The sequence below is a fragment of the Lepus europaeus genome, chromosome 21, assembly GCF_033115175.1.
Source record: "Lepus europaeus isolate LE1 chromosome 21, mLepTim1.pri, whole genome shotgun sequence".
Taxonomy (NCBI): domain Eukaryota; kingdom Metazoa; phylum Chordata; class Mammalia; order Lagomorpha; family Leporidae; genus Lepus; species Lepus europaeus.
The window spans coordinates 28,119,102-28,136,679 of record NC_084847.1 but is presented as its reverse complement, the minus strand read 5'-3'; the positions used below and the strand labels follow the sequence as shown (position 1 = coordinate 28,136,679).

At 47.4% G+C, this 17,578-nt stretch overlaps 1 protein-coding gene across 1 annotated transcript in view; it reads right to left on the bottom strand.

Annotated features, from left to right (window-relative positions):
* Nucleotides 1-7,689: 7,689 nt before the first annotated feature.
* NIPSNAP2 (nipsnap homolog 2) overlaps nt 7,690-17,578 on the bottom strand; it is a 31,703-nt gene continuing 21,814 nt past the window's right edge. Inside the window, exons 8-10 of the mRNA XM_062180636.1 lie at nt 13,606-13,700; nt 10,001-10,084; nt 7,690-8,833 (exon numbers count right to left, since the gene is read on the bottom strand). Coding sequence (XP_062036620.1) covers nt 8,769-8,833; nt 10,001-10,084; nt 13,606-13,700 — 244 coding nt within the window. The 3' untranslated portion in view covers nt 7,690-8,768. The remainder of the gene's footprint in view (nt 8,834-10,000; nt 10,085-13,605; nt 13,701-17,578) is intronic.

Sequence of the window (17,578 nt, the reverse complement as noted above, 5' to 3'; positions counted from 1 at the left end):
AGTCTGTATTTCAGTGTCTACTATTTCAGGTTCCATGTTTAAGCAGAAATCACCAGGCAAGGAACGAAGCTGAGATGCCCCTGTGTGTCGTGCTGGCCACACTGTGTATGTATGCTCCATCCCCCGTTCTGTAAGGCACTGGGACTGAAGATGGAGTTCCAACTGCAGAGCAGTAAAGTCCTACATACTTTCATACAGACATACTGCTAGTGTTACAACGTACAACTAGCCATAAGACCCCAGTATCCCTTAAACTGGCTGATAAAAAATAGTAGCTTAAGTGTTACAAAGATCAAATGAATAGGAACAAATGATAAAGTGACCATATAGATATGATCAAGAGTTAAAGTAATCACATTAATAAGACTGTTTGGAAACAAGAATAGACAGAATTAAGAAGGAGTGAAAGCTCTAACATGGGAAGCAGTGCATACAGCAGACGCATAGAATGACAATCGCTTTAAGAAGTACTCTGACCTCAGAATCAGCCCTTCGGGCATTCTGGTCTGGCTGGAAAGCCCAGGGGGAGCATTTCAGGCATGGAAAGCCAAGACGCTCTGGAAAAAAATGTCCTACATAAAGGACCCCTGTGGGTGAAATTCTAGTGAAAAGAAGTGGCCATCAAAGAAGTGAACCAGTTCACTGGGGAGTGAACCAGTGGATGGAAGACCTCTCTCTCTATCTCTACCACTCTCTGTAACTCTGTCTTTTAAATAAATAAAATAAATCTTTAAAAAAAAAAAAAAAAGAAGTACTGGCCTTAAAAAAAACCCAGGTATTTGAGGGCTGGTGTTATGACGCAGTGGGTTAAGCTGCCACTTGTGGCACTAGCATCCCATATTGGAACTTGTGTTGAGGCTTAGCTGCTCTGCTTCCCATCCAGCTCCCTGCTGATAGGCCTGGGAAAGCAACAGAAGATGGCCCAAGTGCTTGAGCCCCTGTCATCCACATGGGAGACCAGGATGGAGTTTTAGGTATCTGGCTTTGGCCTGGACCAACCCTGGCTGTGTGGCCATTCGGGGAAGGAATCAGGGGATAGAAGACTCTCTCTCTCTTTCCCTGATACTCTTTTTTTTTTTTTTTTTTTTTTTGACAGGCAGAGTGGACAGTGAGAGAGAGAGAGACCAAGAGAAAGGTCTTCCTTTTGCTGTTGGTTCACCCTCCAATGGCCACTGCTGCCAGCGCATCGCGCTGATGCGAAGCCAGGAGCCAGGTGCTTCTCCTGGTCTCCCATGCAGGTGCAGGGCTCAAGCACTCGGGCCATCCTCCACTGCCTTCCTGGGCCATGGCAGAGAGCTGGCCTGGAAGAGGAACAACCGGGACAGAATCCGGTGCCCCGACCGGGACTAGAACCCGGTGTGCCGGCGCCGCAAGGCGGAGGATTAGCCTATTGAGCCACGGCGCCAGCCATCCCAGATACTCTTTCAAATACTTTTTTAAGCAAGAAATTTTTAAAACCCAGATCCTTGGAAATCACATGAAATGAACAAGTAAGAACAAGTGTAACTAGTCTCAAAGACCAGCATTTCCCTTTCAGTGAATTAGAGGTCAGCCCTAACAGCATGCAGGAACCACTTTTTTTCTGTAGATGACTTCGAAAGACCTGAAAGCCAGGTTCATGTCTGTTTATTGATTTTTAAAGAGGATAAATCATATTGTTAAATATTTGTGTATGTATGTATTTAAAGATTTACTTCATTTATATGAAAGGCAGAGTTACAGAGAGAGTTAGAGACAGAGAGAGCGAGAGGTCTTCCATCCAATGGTTCACTCCCCAAACGGCTGCAGCAGCCAGAGCTGAGCCGATCTGAAGCCAGGAGCCAGGAGCTTCCTCTGCTGCTTTCCCAGGCGCATTAGTAGAGAGCTGGATTGGAAGTGAAGCAGCTGGGGCTCGAATTTGGGCCCACATAGGATGCCTGCACAGCAGGCTGGGGCTTTAACCTGTTGCGTCACAGCACCGTTCCCAAATATATATTTATTTGAAAGGCAGAGTAAATAGAGAGAGGGAGAGACACAGAGAGAGAGATTTTGCATCTGCTGGCTCACTCCCCAAATGGCCTCAATGTCAGGAGCTGGGCCAGGCTGAAGCCACGAGCCAGGAGTTTCATTTGGGTGTCCCACATGCAAGCAGGGGCCCAGGCACATTAGCAGGGACTTGGATAGGAAGTGGAGCATCCGGGAATCAAACTGGCTCCCATATGGCATGCTGGTGCTGACAGTGGCGGCTTAATCTGCTACGCCACAGCACTGACCGTGTGTGTGTGTGTGTGTGTGTAAACTTACTTGCAAGAGGGAGGGAGGCGGGGAGAGGTTGATTGCATCTACTAGTTCACCCCCCAGATACCTACTGTAGCTGCAAGACAGCCCAGGTTGCAGCTGGGAGCTGAGAACTCAGTCCGGGTCTCTCATTTGGGTGAGAAGGGCACAGTTGCTTGAGCCATCACTGCTGCCGGTAGGAAGCTAGGATCAGGAGGAGCTGGGGCCTAGTGTTGAACCCGAGCACTCTGACGTGGGATGCAGATGTCTCGACCACTGGGCTAAACACCCTTGGGGCCAGCGCTGTGGGGCAGTAGGCTAACACCCTAGCCTGAAGCGCAGGCATCCCATATGGGCTGCTCCAGACCTGGCTGCTTCTCTTCCGATCCAGCTCTCTGCTGTGGCCTGGGAAAGCAGTAGAAGATGGCCCAAGTCCTTGGGCCCCTGCACCTGGGTGGGAGACCCAGAGGAAGCTCCTGGCTCCTGGCTTCGGATCGGCGCAGCTCTGGCCATTGCGGCCAATTGGGGAGTGAACTATCGGATGGAAGACCTCTCTCTCTCTCTTTCTCTCTGCCTCTCCTCTCTGTATAACTCTGACTTTCAAATAAATAAATCTTTCAAAAAAAACAAAAAACAAAAAACCACCCACCACCCGTCAAGTAATGCCAAGCCAGTTAAGCTTCAGAACATGATGGGGAAATAAGGGAGGGGAAGACTGGATCAGGAAAAGATAACAGTGGATACTGTTGGATAATTTAGGAAAGGCCATAGGTTTTAATACTGAAAACTTACTTGAAAAGCTTGCAACTTAAATAATCAAATGAATCCAGTTTTCTTCGTAGTTGGTTTCTGCAGGAGATGCATGAAGTAGGGTTGGCAACGTTTAAATGAGCTCCCTGAACAGCGCGGTTTCACAATGCTGAATGCTCTCTGGCAGCTCTCCTAGGAGCAGGGCAGAGCTCTGGGCAGGACCAGGCAGGCCAGTTCTGTGAAGAGCGCCACAAGCCGTCTCAGCCTTTGCCACTAGCCAGCGTGCATGAGCCGGAGCGGGCCTTGGCAGGGAGGGTGGGAAGATGGGGTTGCCAGTGGTGCCCATTGTTAACTGCCTGGCTGCCACAGCCTGCCTCAGCCAGGGCCAGGGCCTGAACGAGGAGGCGGACATTGAATTGGCTCAGAGCAAGTCTGATCCCCTGAGAATTCGTGATGCCCACTTGGAAGCTCTTACACAGAGACACAGCCCCTCCTTTGGCCCCCGGTTAACTGCCCCAGAGCAGCACGGACAATCACTTCTTTGTTGGCTTGGAGGAGTGAGTTTGAAATGATGCGAGCACTGCACTACTCTTCATGCTTTCACAATTCCGGACTTGCTGGAAACAGCTACAGCGCAGTTCTCCCAGGAGTTACTGCGTGGTTACACTAGGATGGCTCCAGAGCAGGGCCACTGGCAGTCACATTCTTGTCCTTGCAATACGATTTTTCATTCTGATTATGAGAACTGCTTATATAAACAGAGAAGCCTTGGGATCATAAAATTCCGAATTGAAATTTTTCATGGTACTAAGTCAAAAGAATAAAAATCCCTCGAAACATTTAATAAACTTTTTAAAAAAACATTTATTTGTTTGAGAGGAAGAGATACATAGAGAGGGAGGGGGAGAGAGAGAGAGAGAGAGAGATCTTCCATTCATTGGTTCACTCCCCGAATGGCTGCAATGGCCAGTGCTGCGCCCATCCAAAGCCAGGAGCCAAGAGCTTCTTCTGGGTCTCCCATGTGGGTGCAGGGGCCCAAGACCTGGGCCATCATCTCAGGCCATTAGCAGGGAGCTGGATCAGAAGTGGAGAACCCGGGACTCGAACTGGTGCCCATATGAGATGCTGGAGCCTCAGGCAGAAGCTTAAGCTATTATGCCACAGCACCGGCCCCACTTCAAAACTTTTATATGCTTAAAAAACTTTAAAAATATTCACTTATTTGAAAGGCAGAGATACTAAGGGAGAGCTTCCTTCTCTGGTTTACCCTCCCAATTCCTGCAGCAGCCAAGACTGGAGCCAGGAGACTGGAACTCCATCCAGGTCTCCCTTGTGGATGGCAGGGACCATCACCTGCTGCCTCCAGGGTGTTCATGTTAGCAGGAAGGTAGAATCGGAAGTAGAGAGAAGGATTCAAACTCAGGCCCTCTAAGATGGGCTTCTGAGCCAGGACTTGAACTCAGGCATTCATGTGGCTGTCTCAAGTGGTGTCCTAACTGCTAGGCCCAAGGTATGCCCCATATATGCTTTAAAAATACACTTTGCCCTACCCCCACCCCAGCCCCATTCTCCTCTGGTTTAACGGTTTAAACGATTCTTTGGTGTCTCCTAATGAAGGGCCCCCCACCCACCTCCCCAGCTCCACTCCCAGAGCAGGGACAGGAGTGAACAAGAGACTGCAGAGACCCAAGTGGCTGGCCCCGGTACGTGACGGCTCAAGCATATACACAGCCCTTTATGATCAGGTTCAGAAAACCCGGGGAAGGACCTGACCAGAAATCACACTCCTGATGTCCACACTGTCCAGTGTTGCCTCATGTGACTCTCACTACTCTGAGGTCAGCAGTATAGACACTGCTATCCTCTTAACAGACTGAAACGTGTTCACCGAAGTTAATGACTGCCCTGAGGTCACATTCAGAGCGCGGGGGGGGGGGGGGGGGGGGGGCCGGGCCAGGGCAGGGCAATGATTTCCACAGCATTCTTTATCTTGTGCATGACTGGGGAGTTAACAATTTACTGGGCCAGGGGCACCCACCCCAAGCCAATACTGATTAACACTGTGATCACAAGTGATAACATATAATGCAAGGAATAAATAAAATCTCAACCCCCAACCCACCCCTGACCCCAGGTGGAAGGCCTTACCTGCAGAAAGTTGAAGCGGTTGTCATCTTTAATGGTCAATAAACTCTGGAGAAAGTCTTACCTCTGAAGTCAGCAGAAGACTGTTCAGTAATTTGCTGATCACAATTTTTTAAAAAGATTTATTTATTTGAAAGGCAGAGTTACAGGGAGGCAGAGAGAGAGAGAGAGAGAGAGAGAGAGAGAGAGAGAGAGAGAGAGAGAAAGTCTTCTATCCACTAGTTCACTTCCCAAATGGCTGCAATGGCCAGAGCTGCGCAGATCCGAAGCCAGGAGCCAGGAGCTTCCTCCTGGTCTCCTGTGCGTGTGCAAGGACCAAAGCACTTGGGACATCTTCTGCTGCTTTCCCAGGCCATAGCAGAGAGCTGGACTGGACGTGGAGCAGCTGGGACTTGAACCAGCTCCCATATGGGATGCCGGCACGGCAGGTAGCGGCTTTACCCGCCATGCCACAGCGCTGGCCCCACCCTGATTACATTTTCAAAATGTGAACATATTTTATAACAAGGATCGTGGAAAATGTGTATTATGAACAACAACTGCGTGGATTTCAAAATTTTCTGCACCAGATTTTTTTTTAAAGTATATTTATTTGAAAGGCTGAGGGACACAGAGATAGTGATCTTTCATTTGCTGTTTCACTTCTGAAATGCCTGCCAGCCAAAGCCAGGAGCCCAGAACTCCATCTGGGTCTCCCTCATGGGTGGCAGGAACTCAAGTCCTTGAGCTGCTACCTCGCGGGCTGTGTTGGCAGGAAGCTGGATCTGAACTGGAGGCAGGACTGAATTCCAGGCTCTCCAATATAGGATGTGGGCTTCCCTAGTGGTGGTTTAACCTGCTGCCCACAACACCTGCCTCCAAAATAAAGCTTTCAGTTTTTCTCTGAATCTTTTACAGTACCCTTGAGCTTATCTAGGTACATCATTAATAATTAATTTATAAGGATTTCTAGAATTTGCATCAAAAATAGTGTGAATGTGGCACAGTAGTTGACACTGCGTGGGTCACCTGCCTCCTATATTGGCATGCCTGGGTTTGAGCCTCAGCTCCACTTCAACTCCAGCTCCCTGTTAATGCAAGCTCTGGGAGGTGGCAGGTGATGGCTCGAGGACTTGAGTCCTTGAGTCCTTGCCAGCCACAAAGGAGACCCAGTTGGAGTTCTAGGCTCCTGGCTTTGGCTGGCCCAGGCTTGACTGGAAGTATAAATTGTGTAAGAAACAAAAAAGGGTCTTCCATAGGGAGCTGTGAAAATGAGGGAAAAGAGGTTTTATGAAGAGCTAGTTTAGAGGAAAGCAAAGGAGTTCCAAGTAGGCTTTTAAAATGCGGTGTTGTGGTGCAGTGGGTAAAGCCAACATCTGCGACACCGGCCAGAATCTCATATGGGCACCTGTTTGTGTCCCAGCTGTTCCACTCCTGATCCAGCTCCCTGGTAATGGCCTGGAAAAAGCAGCAAAGATGGCCCAAGCTTCTACCCAGTTGGGAAACCCAGATGAAGCCCCTGGCTCCTGGCGCAGGTCTGGGCATTGCAACCATCCAGGGATTGAACCAATGGATGGAAGATCTCTCTCCTTGTTTCTCCCTCTCTCTGTAACTCTGACTTTCAAATAAATAAATCTTTAAAAAAAAAAAAAAACAAATAAGCATGACAGCTGAATCTGAGTTGGCTTTGGTAAATAAAACCCACCAAATGTACACCAAGGGAACAGATGCTGAGTTTGGGTGATGGTGGGACAAAACAGTATGATTCCTTCTCCTCCAATTCCTCTTACTAGTAATTCCTCTTAGTAGTAATTCTATTACTTTTCTTTTGAATTGTTTAGAAAGAAGTTTTATATAGTTTTTTTCCTAAAAAAATTATTTACTATTTATTTGAAAAGGAGAATGAGAGAGAGAGAGAGAGAGAGAAAGAGACAAGGAGCTATCTCCTATTAGCTGGTTCACTCCCCAAATTGCTTCAGGAGTCAGGAACCCCATCCTGGTCTCCCACATGGGTGGCAGGAGCCCAAGTACTTGGGTCATCTTCTTTTGTCTTCCCAGGTACATTAGCAGGAAGCGGGATTGGAAGCAGAGTAGCTGGCCCTCCAACATGGGATGTTCATGTCACCAGAGGAGGTTTAACCCGCTGCACTGAGATGCCAGCCCCTAAATAGTTTTTCATTCAACACATCTGGCAAATGCAAGCCATGCAGCTCACCTGGGCCAGGCACTGAGCCATAGGCTGGGTGACGAGGGCAAGGATGATGCAGTCCTTGTTTTCAAGGAGTCCTAAGTCCAGTGAGCATTCAGATGGGTAACACAATTTTCACAAACGAGAAAGCCTGGGCAGATGATTTTTGCTCATGTTGAAGACTACTACATAGCAGTTCAGAGCAGTTAACAGTGGCTTAAGGTTTCTTGGCAAGTCAGTAGGATTGCTGACTACAGGGTTTTTTTTTTTTTTCCCAATGCCAGACTTTTTCTCCTCTCTATTTCCCATGGTACCAGCACACATCAGTCTCAGAATACGTTGATGGAAAAAAACCAAACCAAAACAAATGCGAAAATTAAGTGGATTTTATTGACTTTTATACGTTCTTGGAGAAAACCATACACATGTAAAAGTTTGACATTTAATATGAGATTTACTCACACTTTTATTTTACATATAAATTCTGTAATTTGTGGGCAGATATAGTTTTTCATTTCAACAGAACTTTCACATGATTACAGCCACGACACTGGCACACTGTCAGAAAAGTAAATCAAACAGAGCTAGACAGAAAATGCAGCATTAGGCCGATTTCAATCCCAACATGCACCACCCTTCATACATGATTTTGGAAGTATCTGCTGTGCATTTATTAAAATAGTAACCAGAGGATATCTGAGGTCACAAATAAAACCTCTTTTCCTAGTGCTACTTGTTTTGTTATAGAAAAATATTACAAATAAAAAATTAGTGCTATTCAAGGTGTTCATTTCAAAGTCACAAATGATATACATGTTCACGCCATATTTTGCCTCTCACACAGAGACATCACGACACACTGAATTACTGATTAAATATCCCTTGCCCACCGCTGCCAGCTTCGTTCTGACACGGCTTACTATGCTGACTAATTGCAAATAAGAGGGAATCAGAACATTTTCAGGTACTGGGTACACTCACAATTTGCTCTTAGTCTGAGATTCAGAAAAACCACTGGAGACGCATGACAAAATTTGCATTTCTTCCTGATACAAGAAATTTTCTAAAAATCTGTGATTATAAAACAGATTTGCTTTTTATAAAGAAATGGCTGACTTTTTTTTTCATGGTTGGGGTCTTTTAGAGATGATAAAGTTTCAATCTGGACCCTCTTTTCCTGGAGGGTGGGGAGAGGTGGCAAAGTGTTATCAGGGAGGTCTGATCACCCCCGGGGTTTCGAAGATGGCTGCAGAGCATGGCTAACAAGCAGCCCAACTGCAAGTTTCCTTTCTTGCCATCCTGTCAATTTCAAAGAAAAGAGGTCTCTCAGAAGCTATATACAGCAGCGGACACATCAGCGTCTCTTTTCTCACTTGACATACAATTAAAATGATTTTACGACAAGTACTTGTCACGTGAATGGGTGCGGGCACATATGACTTCTCCAGCCTCACTGCAGGGGCGAGGTCTTTAGCGGGATCATGATTCTCGATTCCATTTCCTGAATGAGTGGGACTGAAAACAGGAGCCAGATTACTGCACTTGTCCGTTTCTTGGCACCCGACAGAAACACATGAACAAACGCCTTGCTGAGACCGTGCGGAAGATGCGCTACTTGAAAACAGAATGGAGCGCTGGAGAATAAGGGGCTGATCTCGGGCAGAAACACACAAACCGGGCTCTAGGATGTTCTTCAAACAGGTCCCACCTGGAGCCTGGTTTCATTTGTGGGAAATTAGGAAAGCCCGAATTGTGAGGGAAAAATGGTGATTTCTCAAAAGATTATTTGGAGCCAAATAAATTCATATGAAACTAAATAATACCATGTTTGAATGTATTCTTTTTTTTTTTTTTTTTTTTGACAGGCAGAGTGGACAGTGAGAGAGAGAGAGACAGAGAGAAAGGTCTTCCTTTGCCGTTGGTTCACCCTCCAATGGCCGCCGCGGTAGCGCACTGCGGCCGGCGCACCGCGCTGTTCCGATGGCAGGAGCCAGGTGCTTCTCCTGGTCTCCCATGGGGTGCAGAGCCCAAACACTTGGGCCATCCTCCACTGCACTCCCTGGCCACAGCAGAGAGCTGGCCTGGAAGAGGGGCAACCGGGACAGGATCGGTGCCCCGACCGGGACTAGAACCTGGTGTGCCGGCGCCGCAAGGCGGAGGATTAGCCTGTTGAGCCACGGCGCCGGCCTGAATGTATTCTGTACAAAGGAGCAGATATGTGGGCTTGGAAACCTTGCCTCTGGGAATGACGAAGAGCGTAGGAGTGAGCACCAAAAAACACATAATAATTCTATGATTTTTCTGAACTAAAAAGACAAGGTTAGTATCTACTTTCTATGACAAATCACTCTTCCATTTGCACAGTAATATCTGGGCTTAAATACACGTGGCATGCAACACGGCTGGTATTTATCAACTCTATCAGTTTCCTCACTAAAATCAAGCAGACAGGGTTTCTAGTTTCTCAAATTAAATTTCAGATTACTCTTTTAAGCTGACATATTATGTCTCTGGGACCTAACAATTTTGATGAGAAAGGGAAGGCTCAGAAAGAATTCTGTATAATAAATTTTCAGAAAATGCAGAAATCTACAAGAAAGGGTAATGACGGAAAACTGACCAGGTACAGGGGGTTTGGAGGCTGCAGCAGACAACACATGCACTTGGAGACTTGAATGTTACCTGTGTAGTACACCAATTCCTCCCAGCCGTGTTTATGCCAGGCAGCATTCCGTATGTCTTCCCTGGTCTGAAGGTCCTTGTAAGCTTCAAGAAAACCACACAGAAGAAGCAAGGCTTAGAGCAAGCACAATGCCCCACAGCCCACCGGTGCAGCCGCCGAGCTGCTCACCTAGTTTTCTTAGTCGTTACTTTGGACACCTAGTACTGATCTGGGAAAACCACCAACTGGTCATTCTGAGCAAATCTGTGTCACGCCTTGTGGGTTAGGAGCAAGACAACCTTCTCTGAGGCTTTACAGTGGTCAGTCCCAACCATGTATTTCTAAACCAAATGAACTTCCTCAATAACATGCTAAATTCATAATCAGAAACCCAGATCACAGATGAGCAATATCAAATCCAGCTTCGTTCAAACTGACAAAGCACCACACTGATCTATGCAAGGGGGAGAAGAAAGAGAGAAGGCAAGGCTGAGCCCACGGAGCATGGTGATCAGCTCAAGGGCAGAGTCCACAGGACCAGGAGACTGGGCAGCGGGGCAGAGGGTGGGGGTGGGGGTGCCTGCCTGGAAGGGGTCACTTCATTTCACCAGCATTGAATGACATCACTGACATACGAGTGTAGGAAAGAAAGGTGCTCTGGGGGTGGAGGGGACAACGTGGTGAGAGGCATCACACGGTCCTCAGTGTTGAGGAATTCAATCTCACTGATAGACTATGGAGGCCCTGGCTGATGGGTCCAAGCCTGGGCAAGAGCCCTCCAACTGCCCACCAGGCACCTGGACGCTGTGCTGACAGGAGGAAGACAGTCCAGGGCTCCTTCCCTTGGATCTGCATTCTGTCTGGGGACAGGCACCTTTCCCCAAGGGACTTCCTTCTTTCTAAGAAAATCCTAGCCTGCAGAGCTACTGATCAACCACCTAAAAGACAGAATTTCTCCCCTACTGGGGAGGCTGTGTTTCAGTTTTCATAATTAGAAAAAATTTATTGCAGTAAAATGTCACAAAAAGTTTCCACGTTTAGCAGTAGTAAATACACTCACACGGTTGTGCAGCCGTCATTTTTACCCAGCTCCAAAGCTTTTTCATCATCCCAAATTAAACTCTTTCCATTTAGCAATGTCTCCCCTTCCCTCCCTCCCTCTGGCCCCTGGTAATATCTTCATTCTACTTCCTGTCACAGTGAATTTACCCAATTCTAGGGACCTAACAGAACACTCACACATCTGTTCTTTCGCATTAGCACAATGTCCTCAGGGCTCATCCAGCTGCAGCACTCTCAGAGTGTCATGCTGTTTTACAGCTGAATACTGTTCTGCCGTGCATCTGCGCCACGTCTTGCTTATCCACCGTCAATGGACGTCCGGGTCAGGAGAGGCTTCTTGAAGACAGCCCTTGAGGGTGTTTGTATGGTGAGGAGAGGAGCCCGCACAGGGTGGTGGAGGGGGCGGGGGAGGCATGGCATCAAGTGCAAGAGGAAGGGGAGGAGTGCTATGCTGTGAAGAGATGTGTCTTGAAGCCACACATGCCAAGGCCTGAGCCTGGCTCTGCTACTGAGTTGTCATGGGTTCTGGGTGATTTACTTACCACCTATGAGCCACTGAGAGGGTATCTCATCTGTGGTGGGTGGTTGTAGAGAGTAAAAGGGATGATGCTTAAATGGTAAAGTTAGGTGGAGAAGGACACGGCCTCAGAAGCGGCCAATGTGATGCGGCTGGCTGCTCAGATGCCTGAGGCACCATGTTGGTCCTGCTCTGTGCCTGCATGCAAGGCAGCCTTGGAGGGCTCCTCCCAGCTGGCTGTGGCTCTGGGAAGCCTTGAGCCCTCTGTGCAGGGCAGAGGTTAAAAGGATCTGCCCTGCGTCCCCCACAACCTGTCAGGTGCGCTCACCCGCTCCCATCCTGGTGCCTGCCCTGCATCTGTGAGCCCTGCTCCAGGCTGTGCACCTGGGTTGACTTCCAGCCAAGAGCCAGTGCAGTGGTGACAGATGAGCCGCCCCCACCTGACCCTGAGCCGTGCAGCCGTGCTCACTCACGTACGGGGGCGTCTGGGGAGGTGTGCAGGGCCCGCCCTCAGAGGCCCGTCTAGGCTGAGACAGAGAGACGGGAGGGCAGTGTGGTCTGACTGCTCAGCTCCTATCCCCTGGACAGCACAGTGTATTTGTGAAATAACAGTAACTGCTTCAGCCTCACCTCAAATCCTGAAAGGTTTAATTACATGTGGTTTAATTGCAAAAGGCAGGCAAATGCAGAACATGGCTTTTTACAGACTTCTTTCTAAACCTGCGACATTTGGAAACGCAGATACCCAAGGGACCAAACTCGGCAGGCCAGGAGGGCAGCTCTCCAGGACAGTGCAGCCCCGTGGCGCTGAGGCGCTAAGCAGTCACCGACGGCAACTACCCCCGCGCAGCTCTTCAAGACCAGGGGAGCCCTGGGTGTGAGGCTGAGGCAGCCATTATGGAGCATGAACCTTTGGGTGAGAGCACAGTGTAACATTACATTGTTCTGCCTCAACTTACCCATTCAGGCTTCGGCTGCTGGCAGCTATGCCACCTTGCAGCTGGTCCACACTGTTAGTGCTTTTCTGATGATTTCCTGTGTCCCCACCACTCTTCAGCCCCTCCTTCTCACCTCTGCCTGTCAAATCCACCAGGATCCTGAAGTCCAGTGCGTCATCTACCACTACTGACTTCCCCCAAGTCCATGTATCTACCTTGATGTCCCTCCAAGTCTCCACAGCACCAGGAGCAAAGGCCCTGGGTTGCTGGTCACACACTGCCTCCTGCCACAGTTACTTGCACGTCTGCTTAGTCCCTCTTCAGGCTTGCCATTCCTGTATTTGTAAGCCCTGCTATGCCACCACAACAGGGGAGGAACCACCACACGGGTCAAGCTGTCACCTCCCAGTGTTAATTCCCATGGCCTGGAAGGGCGCTGTGCTTCTCCTTTAAGACCCTACCACAGATGTGCCAGAAAGGTCCAGGCGGTTTTCCACTAGTTGTGACCGAGACCCTGCCCCTGCTGTACAAGGAGACAGTGATGTGCGGAGGGGAGGCCTGAGTCCGGCCTTGAGAGACACCAAGGATGGAGCCAAAGTGGGAGACAAAAGTTCTGAGACAGCGGAACCACGCCATGCAAAGGCAGGCAGCGGAAGTGTGCGTGGTGTCTAAAATGCAGGGCTGTCTCTGAGGGGGCAACAGGAAGCCGTCTAGAAAGCGAGGCTGGGACCACTCTGGCTCCATTCTCCTCCCTCTCCCATGGCTGCCCACTTCACCTGTCTTGTTCCTCTCGTCATCCCACTCCCGTCAGTTGCTAGCATGCCAAGGATCTGTGGACCCTTCCCCGGTTGACCTCTTCTGTTCTAGATGGCCCAGCATGCACAGCCATCATGATGGTGGGATCTGCTCCAGTATTTAAGGTTACTAACTGACTCGAGATTTGCACTCCTGCCTAGCGCTACTTATTCAGTAATAGCCTCTTAAATCTCCATCATTCATCTCTCTCTGTCTCTCTCCTCTTTTCTCTGTAGTTCTGCCTTTCAAATAAATAAAAAAGCCATCTTAAAAAAAAAACTCAGTAATTCAAAAAATGGAAGTAAATACCTACCCCAGAGGTGATGCACCATGTATAGCTGCCCAATCTGAGAGAAGAAGCCGCCAACGGCTTCGTTACCGTCCTGTCTGAAGCGAATTGCACGAGCCCTTAGAGAGAAAACAACGTTCCAACAGTGAATTAGACACGGGGCAAAGAATCAGGAGACTAAGCTTCCTCCACACTGGGGAGTCGTTCAGAACGAACACCAAAAGTTACTGATGCTTGTAAGGTGTCAATGCACTTTTTGGCAGCTATCCTCGTCGTTTCTGTGGGAAGTGCACTATGCCCAGTGACCATGAAAGGTGAAAAGCAACATGAGGATATGTGGTTGTGCTGTGGACTCTTGACATAACATTGGGAAAACTGGCAGAAGACAGGAGCTTCCAACTGAAAAAGCACTGCTTCTCCACGAACGCTCTGTGAGAGGCAGTGAGGAAACCTGGATACTAGAATGCCCAGGATGCTGTAGGTCCCATCCCCAGGGAATGAGGCTAACAGCGAGAGAAGATGAGCACGAGACAGCAAACATGTGAGGAACACGCCTGCTCGCTCAACTCTCAGAGGGACCCCGTAGGTCCTAGGGCTGGGGACGAGGGGCTTCTTGGCAGTGCCCATCGCTCCATCACTGCCACAAAGGAAGCGCCTGCTGCTGTTTTTTCTGTCACCAGAGTACACTATTCAGAGAGCAAGTACCAAAAGGCACGCGTTACATCCTATCCATGGAAGGAAATGTGGATACATGTTGTGTCTACGTGTACAACACAAAGTTGTGATGAAACTGGTTAAAAATTGACACTTGTCTTCAGCTTTCCTTTTTTTGAGATTTCCTGTTGCAAAAAATATCAGCTCTTTAAAGATTTTCCTTCCTACTGTGCCAGGTCCTTTCTATTTAGTAATGCACCTAATTTCTAAAAATATTTGTGCTTTTCCAAAAGCATTTTTCTGGAATCAGAGGCGACAGTAGAGGAGGAAGGGGCTTCAGATGGCACAGGGCCATCCTGAGGACAGCTGTGCTGCCGAGGAACAGACGACGCGCTCAGCTGACGTCCACACTGCCTGGCTCTGAAGCCACAGTCAGTCAGGGTCCCAGAGTGGACAGGACTCACTGTAACTCATTTAGAAGAAGAGGGGGCACATGAACAAGGATGACAGCCTGCCAGCATCTACAGTGAGACACACTCTCCAGGGACAAGGTTCCTGAGTGGGCTGGGCCACTCTCCTCCTGGAGGGGAACTTCATAGGCACAGAACAGTCACATCTCAAAGGGGCACATAGAACCAGAACAAGAGAAGTTTGCTTTGTCCATCTCTGCTCTCACCCTGACTGGGCCTTTCAGGTGCCTCTGTGATGAAGGAGGGAGGGATCTCTTGCTGCTAACCCTTTGGATTCACCACCGGTAATACTGAATTCTTTAACACTGACACTTACAATTAAGTGATTAGTCTTCAAGAAAGTGACAAATCTCATTGACAAATTACTGAAATCACACAAATCATTTTAACATGCATTCTAACTCCATGCAGAAGGAAGGACACTGTCTCTCACTGATAGTCATAAATATTCTTAATTATTCATTTCATTCTGAATTTTTCTAATTGAGCTTTTGTAGGCAAAGAAAACATACCTGCCTTGCCTGGTAATACTCAGAGGCATGTGCTGGAGATCACCATCTTAAATAGCTACCTACGTGCCAAAATATAAATTGAATGCTGAACTTGCTTTATAAATAAACCTTAAAATAACTGAATAACCTGGCACATCCTTGTGGATACCCTGGTGACCAAGTTTTAGCAAGTAAAGTGAAAATCAAACTAGCGGGTGATCCTATTGTGTGAACATCTAAATTATTATAGTTATAGGACTAAAACAAAGAGCAAAAGTGCTCTGGCCAAATGGTGACTCTGAAACGAGCTTGCATTATTTAGCCTCAGCCGACCAGAGAAGAATCATTAGGAGGAAAGGGTCCTTGGAATCATTTGCTGGAGCTGGACGAAATCTTAGAAATCATCTCATGCAAAGCAAGAAACTTCGTAGATGAATAAGAGCATATTTACACTTCGAGTCAAGGAAAGACAAAGAAACCGAGTAGGGGCCATCAAGTGCCACACCCACGGCGACCCTCAGCACCCCCTTTGTGGGAGAACAGAGCTATGAAAAACCAGCTCAGGGAATGGGAATGTAAATTTCCCAAGAAAATTAGGAGTTAACACAATTACCTCAAAGACACACACAGACCCCATTTCCGCCCTTAGCAAAAGATAAATATTGAAGCAGAGACGTATGTAAAGTTTCAAGGACAAAGTGCTCAAAACCTGTCACTGAATGACACAGATACTCAAATTATTTTAGGAAACTATCTTCACATTTCGTTTTTTTTTTTTGACAGGCAGAGTGGACAGTGAGAGAGAGAGAAAGGTCTTCCTTTTGCCGTTGGTTCACCCTCCAATGGCCGCCACGGCCAGTGCGCTGCGGCCGGCGCACCGCGCTGTTCCGATGGCAGGAGCCAGGTGCTTATCCTAGTCTCCCATGGGTTGCAGGGCCCAAGCACTTGGGCCATCCTCCACTGCACTCCCGGGCCACAGCAGAGAGCTGGACTGGAAGAGGAGCAACTGGGATAGAATCCGGCAACCCGACAGGGACTAGAACCTGGTGTGCCGGCGCCGCAGGCGGAGGATTAGCCTGTTGAGCCACGGCGCCGGCCTACTATCTTCACATTTCAAAACTGAAGCTACTCTTAACTATCAGAGAAACATCAAGTTGTAGAGAATTTGGAGATTGGAGAAGGGAAATGAACACCAGCAGTCTGATTACCATAAAACCCCAAATATCCTTTTGGTTTTTTTCCCATTTTCTGTCTCAGGCACTGAATTTAGCTGACTAGTGATCAATAATTTATGCTGTATGCCTCAGTTATTGAGGCTTTATATTTTATGTCTTTTGTTTCTGGGTTTTTTTTTTTTTTTTTTTTTTCTGTTATTATAGTAGTCAGGATTTCCAAAACCAGTATTAAGTCATACTGGGGAAAGCTGCTGTTTTGTCATTAATGGTGCTGAACCTGGTTCACTATTGAGCTTAATGGAGCCCAGCCTTGCTTTTCTTGTATTAAATAATTTCTTCATTTGAATCTGTGGTATAAAATCTATTAAGAGAGGTGTGTCTGTTAACAACCTTATTTTTATCTTGTATATCACATATATTTCATGATTTTTAGTACATTTGCAGAGCTTTGCAACAATCATCACAACCCAATTGTGCTAACAGATCTCCTGTGCCCATCCCTGTTCCTACTCCCAGCCTCAGTCAACCACTAAATCAACTTATGTCTCTAAAGAGTGGCCTTTTCTGCACATTTTATACAAATGGAGTCCTATCACATGTGGTCCTTTGCCTTGAATCTTTCACCTAGCATGTTTCCATTTGTAGCAGGTATCCATTCATTCTTTTTTATTGCTGGACTACATTCCATTTACAAAAGTATTGATTTGTTTACATGTTCACTCACAACTGATGGACATTTGAGCTGCTTCTACTTTCTGGCTATTATAACATATGCTGCCATGAACACTTGAATGTAAGTGTGTTTTCATTTCTTTTGTGTACATCCCTAAGAGTAGAATTGCTGGGCCACTTAAATTCCATATTTAACAATTTGGGGGACTGCTAGAATGTTTTCCAAAGTGCCCCATATCATTTCACATTCCCATTAGTGATATACAAACATTCCAATTCCTCTGCAACCTCACCACTACATGTCATTATCTGTCTTTTTAGACAGCCATCCTAGTGGGTACAGAGTGGTAGCTCACTCTGGTTTCACTTTGCATTTCCATAATAACTATGCGTGCTGAACACCTTTTTGTGTGCTTATCAGGTATTCACATCTTTGGTGAAATGTCTATTCAAATGCTCTGTCCATTAACAATGTTTTAAAGTTCATATAAATTTTTTTTGTTTACTTATTTTTTAACTGCAGTAAAAAAGTTTA